The sequence below is a fragment of the Culicoides brevitarsis genome, chromosome 2, assembly GCF_036172545.1.
Source record: "Culicoides brevitarsis isolate CSIRO-B50_1 chromosome 2, AGI_CSIRO_Cbre_v1, whole genome shotgun sequence".
Lineage (NCBI taxonomy): Eukaryota > Metazoa > Arthropoda > Insecta > Diptera > Ceratopogonidae > Culicoides > Culicoides brevitarsis.
Window position 1 is genome coordinate 2697408 of NC_087086.1, and position 11082 is coordinate 2708489.

Sequence of the window (11082 nt, forward strand, 5' to 3'; positions counted from 1 at the left end):
GAACGATAATCATAATAATAAAATGGGAGATAAAATGTTGCGTGCGTGGATCGAGGAAGGGAAAAGGGACGGAAACAGGAAAAAGAGACTGAATGTGTGCTTTAGAAGGAAGCATTTGTGGAAAAAGGAAAGAGTTTTGTCATTTATCGAGGAATATTGAGTAGTTCGTGTGATAAAATTTATCAAAATTTACATTTTGATGTCTTTTTTGAAGGTTTTGAGTAAAAAAATTAAATTAAAAAATGGAAAATTTTCACAAAAAATTTTAAATTAACTTTAGAATGCATATTTATTAACTTTTAGCTTTGAAACCCATCAAAATTTGGTTGAAAAGTGACTTGAGGAAAAAAGTACGATTTTTGCTCCTCATATGATAAAATCGTACTTTTTTTTATTTGATCAAAAATCGATCAGATATCAATTGAAATCAACTTTAGAATGCATATTTATTAACTTTTAGCTTTGAAACCCATCAAAATTTGGTTGAAAAGTGACTTGAGGAAAAAAGTACGATTTTTGCTCCTCATATGATAAAATCGTACTTTTTTTTATTTGATCAAAAATCGATCAGATATCAATGGAAATCAACTTTAGAATGAATATTTATTAACTTTTAGCTTTGAAACCCATCAAAATTTGGTTGAAAAGTGACTTGAGGAAAAAAGTACGATTTTTGCTCCTCATATGATAAAATCGTACTTTTTTTTATTTGATCAAAAATCGATCAGATATCAATTGAAATCAACTTTAGAATGCATATTTATTAACTTTTAGCTTTGAAACCCATCAAAAATTGGTCGAAAATTGACTTGAGGAAAAAAGTACGATTTTTGCTCCTCATATGATAAAATCGTACTTTTTTTTATTTCTTCAAAAATCGATCAGATATCAATGGAAATCAACTTTAGAATGAATATTTATTAAATTTTAGCTTTGAAACCCATCAAAATTTGGTTGAAAAGTGACTTGAGAAAAAAAGTACGATTTTTGCTCCTCATATGATAAAATCGTACTTTTTTTATTTCTTCAAAAATCGATCAGATATCAATTGAAATCAACTTTAGAATGCATATTTATTAACTTTTAGCTTTGAAACCCATCAAAAGTTGGTTGAAAAGTGACTTGAGGAAAAAAGTACGATTTTTGCTCCTCATATGATAAAATCGTACTTTTTTTATTTCATCAAAAATCGATCAGATATCAATGAAAATCAACTTTAGAATGAATATTTATTAACTTTTAGCTTTGAAACCCATCAAAATTTGGTTGAAAAGTGACTTGAGGAAAAAAGTACGATTTTTGCTCCTCATATGATAAAATCGTACTTTTTTTATTTGATCAAAAATCGATCAGATATCAATGGAAATCAACTTTAGAATGCATATTTATTAACTTTTAGCTTTGAAACCCATCAAAAGTTGGTTGAAAAAACTTGACGATTTTTGAGAAAAAAAGTACGATTTTTAGAATGCATATTTATTAAATCCAAAAGTTGGTTGTCATATGATAAAATCGTACTTTTTTTATTTCATCAAAAATCGATCAGATATCAATGGAAATCAACTTTAGAATGAATATTTATTAACTTTTAGCTTTGAAACCCATCAAAAGTTGGTTGAAAAGTGACTTGAGGAAAAAAGTACGATTTTTGCTCCTCATATGATAAAATCGTACTTTTTTTATTTGATCAAAAATCGATCAGATATCAATGGAAATCAACTTTAGAATGAATATTTATTAAATTTTAGCTTTGAAACCCATCAAAAGTTGGTTGAAAAGTGACTTGAGAAAAAAAGTACGATTTTTGCTCCTCATATGATAAAATCGTACTTTTTTTATTTCATCAAAATTCGATAAGATTTGAATGGAAATTATCTTTAGAATGCATAATTATTAACTTTTAGCTTTGAAACCCATCAAAATTTGGTTGAAAAGTGACTTGAGGAAAAAAGTACGATTTTTGCTCCTCATATGATAAAATCGTACTTTTTTTATTTCTTCAAAAATCGATCAGATATCAATGGAAATTAACTTTAGAATGAATATTTATTAACTTTTAGCTTTGAAACCCATCAAAATTTGGTTGAAAATTGACTTGAGAAAAAAAGTACGATTGTTGCTCCTCATATGATAAAATCGTACTTTTTTTTTATTTCTTCAAAAATCGATCAGATATCAATGGAAATCAACTTTAGAATGAATATTTATTAACTTTTAGCTTTGAAACCCATCAAAAGTTGGTTGAAAAGTGACTTGAGGAAAAAAGTACGATTTTTGCTCCTCATATGATAAAATCGTACTTTTTTAATTTCTTCAAAAATCGATCAGATATCAATGGAAATCAACTTTAGAATGAATATTTATTAACTTTTAGCTTTGAAACCCATCAAAAATTGGTTGAAAAGTGACTTGAGAAAAAAGTACGATTTTTGCTCCTCATATGATAAAATCGTACTTTTTTTATTTCTTCAAAAATCGATCAGATATCAATTGAAATCAACTTTAGAATGCATATTTATTAACTTTTAGCTTTGAAACCCATCAAAATTTGGTTGAAAAGTGACTTGAGGAAAAAAGTACGATTTTTGCTCCTCATATGATAAAATCGTACTTTTTTTTATTTTATCAAAAATCGACCAGATATCAATGGAAATCAACTTTAGAATGAATATTTATTAAATTTTAGCTTTGAAATCCATCAAATATGGGTTGAAAATTGACTTGAGGAAAAAAGTACGATTTTTGCTCCTCATATGATAAAATCGTACTTTTTTTATTTCTTCAAAAATCGATCAGATATCAATTGAAATCAACTTTAGAATGAATATTTATTAAATTTTAGCTTTGAAACCCATCAAAAATTGACTTGATGAAAAAAGTACGATTTTTGCTCCTCATATGATAAAATCGTACTTTTTTTATTTCATCAAAAATCGATCAGATATCAATGAAAATCAACTTTAGAATGAATATTTATTAACTTTTAGCTTTGAAACCCATCAAAAGTTGGTTGAAAATTGACTTGAGAAAAAAAGTACGATTTTTGCTCCTCATATGATAAAATCGTACTTTTTTTATTTGATCAAAAATCGATCAGATATCAATGAAAGTCAACTTTAGAATGAATATTTATTAACTTTTAGCTTTGAAACCCATCAAAAGTTGGTTGAAAATTGACTTGAGAAAAAAAGTACGATTTTTGCTCCTCATATGATAAAATCGTACTTTTTTTATTTGATCAAAAATCGATCAGATATCAATGGAAATCAACTTTAGAATGAATATTTATTAACTTTTAGCTTTGAAACCCATCAAAATTTGGTTGAAAAGTGACTTGAGGAAAAAAGTACGATTTTTGCTCCTCATATGATAAAATCGTACTTTTTTTATTTCTTCAAAAATCGATCAGATATCAATTGAAATCAACTTTAGAATGAATATTTATTAACTTTTAGCTTTGAAACCCATCAAAAGTTGGTTGAAAATTGACTTGAGGAAAAAAGTACGATTTTTGCTCCTCATATGATAAAATCGTAATTTTTTTATTTAAACAAAAATCGATCAGATATCAATTGAAATCAACTTTAGAATGAATATTTATTAACTTTTAGCTTTGAAACCCATCAAAAGTTGGTTGAAAATTGACTTGAGGAAAAAAGTACGATTTTTGCTCCTCATATGATAAAATCGTACTTTTTTTATTTCTTCAAAAATCGATCATATCGAAATCAACTTTAGAATGAATATTTATTAACTTTTAGCTTTGAAACCCATCAAAAGTTGGTTGAAAATTATCAAAAATCGATCAGATATCAATGGAAATCGACTTTAGAATGAATATTTATTAACTTTTAGCTTTGAAACCCATCTAAAGTTGGTTGAAAAGTGACTTGAGGAAAAAAGTACGATTTTTGCTCCTCATATGATAAAATCGTACTTTTTTTTTATTTGACCAAAAATCGATCAGATATCAATGGAAATCAACTTAAAAATGAATATTTATTAAATTTTAGCTTTGAAACCCATCAAAAAGTGACTTGAGGAAAAAAGTACGATTTTTGCTCCTAATATGATAAAATCGTACTTCTTTTATTTCTTCAAAAATCGATCAGATATCAATTGAAATCAACTTTAGAATGAATATTTATTAACTTTTAGCTTTGAAATCCATCAAAACTTGGTTGAAAAGTGACTTGAGGAAAAAAGTACGATTTTTGCTCCTCATATGATAAAATCGTACTTTTTTTATTTCTTCAAAAATCGATCAGATATCAATGGAAATCAGCTTTAGAATGAATATTTATTAACTTTTAGCTTTGAAACCCATCAAAAGTTGGTTGAAAAGTGACTTGAGAAAAAAAGTACGATTTTTGCTCCTCATATGATAAAATCGTACTTTTTTTATTTCATCAAAAATCGATCAGATATCAATTGAAATCAACTTTAGAATGAATATTTATTTAACTTTTAGCTTTGAAACCCATCAAAAGTTGGTTGAAAAGTGACTTGAGGAAAAAAGTACGATTTTTGCTCCTCATATGATAAAATCGTACTTTTTTTATTTCTTCAAAAATCGATCAGATATCAATGAAAATCAACTTTAGAATGAATATTTATTAACTTTTAGCTTTGAAACCCATCAAAAGTTGGTTGAAAAGTGACTTGAGGAAAAAAGTACGATTTTTGCTCCTCATATGATAAAATCGTACTTTTTTTATTTCTTCAAAAATCGATCAGATATCAATGGAAATCAACTTTAGAATGAATATTTATTAACTTTTAGCTTTGAAACCCATCAAAAGTTGGTTGAAAAGTGACTTGAGGAAAAAAGTACGATTTTTGCTCCTCATATGATAAAATCGTACTTTTTTTATTTCATCAAAAATCGATCAGATATCAATGAAAATCAACTTTAGAATGAATATTTATTAAATTTTAGCTTTGAAACCCATCAAAAGTTGGTTGAAAATTGACTTGAGGAAAAAAGTACGATTTTTGCTCCTCATATGATAAAATCGTACTTTTTTTATTTCATCAAAAATCGATCAGATATCAATGAAAATCAACTTTAGAATGAATATTTATTAACTTTTAGCTTTGAAACCCATCAAAAGTTGGTTGAAAATTGACTTGAGGAAAAAAGTACGATTTTTGCTCCTCATATGATAAAATCGTACTTTTTTTATTTGATCAAAAATCGATCAGATATCAATGGAAATCAACTTTAGAATGAATATTTATTAAATTTTAGCTTTGAAACCCATCAAAAGTTGGTTGAAAATTGACTTGAGAAAAAAAGTACGATTTTTGCTCCTCATATGATAAAATCGTACTTTTTTTATTTCTTCAAAAATCGATCAGATATCAATGGAAATCAACTTTAGAATGAATATTTATTAACTTTTAGCTTTGAAACCCATCAAAAGTTGGTTGAAAATTGACTTGAGAAAAAAGTACGATTTTTGCTCCTCATATGATAAAATCGTACTTTTTTTATTTCATCAAAAATCGATCAGATATCAATGAAATCAACTTTAGAATGAATATTTATTAACTTTTAGCTTTGAAACCCATCAAAAGTTGGTTGAAAATTGACTTGAGAAAAAAAGTACGATTTTTGCTCCTCATATGATAAAATCGTACTTTTTTTATTTGATCAAAAATCGATCAGATATCAATGGAAATCGACTTTAGAATGAATATTTATTAAATTTTAGCTTTGAAACCCATCAAAAGTTGGTTGAAAATTGACTTGAGAAAAAAAGTACGATTTTTGCTCCTCATATGATAAAATCGTACTTTTTTTATTTGATCAAAAATCGATCAGATATCAATGGAAATCATCTTTAGAATGCATATTTATTAACTTTTAGCTTTGAAACCCATCAAAAGTTGGTTGAAAAGTGACTTGAGAAAAAAGTACGATTTTTGCTCCTCATATGATAAAATCGTACTTTTTTTATTTGATCAAAAATCGATCAGATATCAATGAAATCAACTTTAGAATGAATATTTATTAACTTTTAGCTTTGAAACCCATCAAAAGTTGGTTGAAAATTGACTTGAGAAAAAAAGTACGATTTTTGCTCCTCATATGATAAAATCGTACTTTTTTTATTTGATCAAAAATCGATCAGATATCAATTGAAATCAACTTTAGAATGAATATTTATTAACTTTTAGCTTTGAAACCCATCAAAAGTTGGTTGAAAAGTGACTTGAGGAAAAAAGTACGATTTTTGCTCCTCATATGATAAAATCGTACTTTTTTTATTTGATCAAAAATCGATCAGATATCAATTCAAATCAACTTTAGAATGCATATTTATTAACTTTTAGCTTTGAAACCCATCAAAATTTGGTTGAAAAGTGACTTGAGGAAAAAAGTACGATTTTTGCTCCTCATATGATAAAATCGTACTTTTTTTATTTGATCAAAAATCGATCAGATATCAATGGAAATCAACTTTAGAATTTTAGAATAGAAAATTTTTTAAGGAAAAAAATTTTTTATTTTCAAAAATTTTACTCACAAACCCAATTTTCCTTCTCATTTCAGGTGCATCAATATCAAATTTACTGTCTGCCGTACAATCATTCCCAATTTTCGTGGCGAACATTGACACTCCCAGCGTCATTAATAATAATAACCACATTAAGCCCATCGCCAATAGCATTAGTAACAACAATAATCATCGCGGAACAATTCCTCCTGCAATTGCTGCACAATTACATCTGAATGCAAAATCAACAATGTCACCACACAACAGTCGACAACACGAGCAAACCGAAACGCAATCGTCGACGTCGAAATGCAACGAAGTCTCGGCGATATGGGCGCCGTGCATGTGTTCGTTGGAAATGTGCATCGGATGGTATCCGTGCGGCTTGAAATATTGCAAAGGGAAGCAACAACCGTCGTCGGATAGCGTCAATGCGATAAATGGAAGTGCAAGTAACAGCTATCGATGCGGCATCAAGACGTGTCGCAAGTGCTTTCACTACGTTTATTATGTGCGACAAAAGCAGCAATGTCTGTGGGATGAATGACCGAAGAAAGTTTCAGCCGCGGAAAGTGTCGCGACGCCCGTTAATCTCTTCTATGATTTGAACAAGTTATTTACGCAAGTTATGCATCACATTTTATAGCAGTAAGCAGTTTTACGAACAAAATCCCAAAGACTTCTTATGACATTTTTTACTAATTTTCATTAATTTTAATCTCTCATTCCCATTTTTAACGCAAAAAAACTCATTTTTACGAATTTCGACTCGTATTCGGCTTCTGACTGAGAACAACAATTTCCTTTCCCTTGCTTCTCTTCTCGGAAATCGTTTCCAAATCCTTTCCGCATGTCACAAGCGACATCATTAACATCACTCCAGCCAATATCGCAGCAACGAACAGCTCAAAAAGCTTCATTCCGAATTGTTTGAACAACGAAACCGTCGTCGGATGTGTAAAAAACCAAAAAATCGCACGAAAAACGTAAATGACTCCCTAAAAAAAATTGTAAATAAAAAAAATGACAATCAAGGGACTACTTACATTGACGACCATTTCAGAAAAACTTCCGTTGCGAATTTTGAACCAATTTTGCACAGATTTGACCATGAAAAGCTCTTCCAAAGGTTTTTCCGGTAAAATTTCGTTGCTGTCGCGGATTGAAATGTTTTCCTTCGACTCGATGATGTTGCGATAAAATTCGGAATTTTCCAATTTTTCTGCCTCAAGATTCAAAAGAGCTTCGTCGTTGAGACTTTTGTCGGAAAAACTTTTAGATTCCTGCAAAAGCTGATCCAAAAGTTTTTCTGTGTAATCTACTTGACGACGTCGCTTGAGATATGTGTCGATGAGTGCGTAATCTGCACCGAGAGAGACCATTTTCAAAAAAAAATTGTTTGAAATTTTCGCAAAATGTCAAATTTTTTTTATCGATGGTTGCTTTGTGATTTTCGTGAAAATTTCGCACTTTTGCCTTAACGGGTGAGTTTTTGAAAGGATTTTGACGGTTTAAAAATTAAGAAAAAAAATTTTTTTTGATAAATTTCATTAACTTTGAATTTTTTCACATTTAATTTTTTTATTAATTAATTAATTAATTTTAAAAAATTATTTTATTATTTTAAAAAATTTCAAATGTAAAAATTAATTTTAAAAAAATATTTAATTAATTTAATTTAATTTAATTAATTAAAATCCATCAAATTGACAAATTATAAAATTTGAGTTTAAAAAAAAATATTAACAAAAAAATTTTTTTTTTTTTTTTTTAAATAAAAAATTAAAAAAAAAATATTTATTAAAATTTTATTTTTTTTTTAATTTTTTCTTTAGAATTTTTATTTAATTCTTTTTTTATATAAAATTTTTATTTAATTTTTTTGTTTAAAAAAAATCGATCAAAAAATCGTAAATTTTCAATTTTGAAGAAAAATCAACATCCATAAATTTTAAATCTGTCAAAATCGTTCAATGAACTCACAACCTCAACATTTTAATCGTTCTTCATACAAACAAAAAAAAGTTCTCTGCTGAGAAAAATGAAGCATTTTCCTTGTGTAAATAGATGACTAATTAAAAACATATGTGGCCTTAGTATCTTTCTCTCTCTTCTCATCTATTTCCACAAAAACCTCCTCTCTTTTTAAAATGTAAATAAAATATTTTACGAACAAAAAAAAAATACTCAGAAACCAATTAAAATGCTTGAATTTTCCGTAATGAGAACAAAATCCTACCACAAAATTACAGTTAAGTCCCCCTTTTATGCAGCAAAATTACAAAAATGACTTCTAAATCGTTCCTAAAGCCGATTTAATCCCTCGCCGCACCGCACACACTCTCAACCATTTTCTGGCATGAACAAACAAACAAACCAGCCATAGTTTAGTTATTACATGTTACAAAATGTAAAAATCATAACTCCGAAATTTTCAGTATTTTTTGTACATGACGAAAAATAAATAAATAAAAAGTTGCAAGTAAGAAAAAAATACAAAGAGAGAATTTATAACTAAACTAAAAAACTAACTAAATGTGTAAAATATAATGTAAGGCACTTTAGAGCGATAGAGAGACAAAAAACTCCGGAAATAATAATAATAATAATTGTAATAATAACAAAAAACAACAAAGAAATAAAATAAAAAGAAAATATGATGATTATTATAAATTCTTTTGTAAATAAATATATGAGAGAAAAATCTTTTTGTGTCCTTTTTTCTCGTTCGTTGTTGCTGTGTCTGTTTATGAAAATCTGAATGCGGCGGATAAATATGGTTGGTCAGCACTTATGAAGCAATATTGTGGGAAAAGAAAACAACAACAAAAAGAGAAGTTACAATGGAATGCAATTATTATTAAATCTGTGAAGTAGAGGATTTCCGAGATTTTATTTTATGGAGTTACGTTCCAGCTGTTTTAATGGAGAAGTTGAAGAAGTTGTTGGTAAGTATTTTTTCTCGTATTTTTTTTTTTTCTTTGAGGAAAAAAGGAAAAAATTGTTAGAAAAATGTAAGTTTTGAACGATAATTCATGTTTTTTCGCACGTTTCATAATTTTTATATTTAAATTTTAATAATTTAATTAATTATTTATTCAAAAAAAATTTTGATCAACTTTAATTTTTTCCATAAGTATAAATTTAATTTTAAAGCTGATTATTATTGTTTAAAATAAATTGAAATTTAAAAGGTAAAAAGTTTGATTTTCCTGATGAAGCTCATAACTTATTTTTTTTTTATAAATATTTAAAAACTGTAATTTAGATTTTAAAATATTCGAATTATTTTCGAAAATAAAAATAAATATTTCTAATTTTTTTAAATTTAAAATTAATATTTTTTTATAAATTAAAAAAAAAATTACAAAAAATTAAAAAAAATATATTTTAATTAAATATTTAATTTTTTTAAATATTCAGATTTTTAAAATTTGAATTATTTTTTTTTTCTTCAAAAGCTGAATAATTTTTTTTAAAATATTTTTTTAAATTTAATTAGGTAGGTATTATTTTAATTATTATTATTAATTATTGAATATTATTTAAAATTAAAATATTTTTTTTGAAAATTTATTATTTTGAAATTACAATTATAATTTTTTTTTATTCAAAGACGAAAAATTTAAAAAGATTTAATTTTTTAAAAAAATATTTTAATTAAAAATTTTATTAAATTGAAATGAAATAAATCAAATTAAATTAAATATAAAGTAAATTTAAATTTTTTCTTTATATTTCGTTTTTTTAATGAATTAAATCCTTTTGGTACAAGAAATTAATTACTCCAAATGTCTTCATCATCCCTTAAATCTCTCCTTTAATCCCCAACACGTGCTCAGTTAGTAGTTTCTATCCGAAAAAAAAACTTTTTAAATAAAATAATTACGGAACAATTTAAATCCATCTCAAAGTTGTCTCAAAGTACCTTACAACTTACGAGCGCACGAACAAAAGAAAGATGAAAAGACCACTTGAATTGTTTTTTCGTGCCTCATGCTCATTTTTATGCAGAAAACTTTTATTATTTGAAATAAAGAAAAAATAAAACTTTTAAAAGGCAGTCGTCACCAAAAGCTTTTACCGCGACACTTACGAAAAATTCTCATCTCAATTACATTATTTTTCGGACATTTACATAACGATAACGAAAAATTATGAAACTGTTTTCTTAACTTTTTTTTATCAGATTTTTTTCTTGTTTTTTTGTAAATAAATTACACCTGATGACTTCCGGAAGCAATTCTCGTAATCTTTGCGCCGCATTTAGACGGAATTTTTTAATTATTCTCAAAACACTTAAATTTTATTTACAACATCGTCTCGATCCATTCAAATTAACTTTCAGCTTTTAAATTTCATTTAAAATCCATTAAAACATACCGAAAACAAGACAGCAAGACGCTACAAGTACAACGGAACTCTTGAAAATGTAATTTATTGCAAAAGTAATTAAGAGGAAAGGAAGATGTTTCATGATTTCCACTTAGGCAAAACTATAAAACTTATGTTTTAATTAGATTTATGCTTGTTTGCGTCTCCATCTTCCTCCTCCATCTCATTCTCCTTTGTTTTTTGA

General features: G+C 26.8%; 1 protein-coding gene across 1 annotated transcript in view; it reads left to right on the forward strand.

Annotated features, from left to right (window-relative positions):
• LOC134831386 (out at first protein) overlaps positions 1–7984 on the forward strand; it is a 51350-nt gene extending 43366 nt beyond the window's left edge. Inside the window, exon 5 of the mRNA XM_063845105.1 lies at positions 6560–7984. Within this exon, the coding sequence (XP_063701175.1) occupies positions 6560–7050 (491 nt within the window). The 3' untranslated portion in view covers positions 7051–7984. The remainder of the gene's footprint in view (positions 1–6559) is intronic.
• Positions 7985–11082: the final 3098 nt, after the last annotated feature.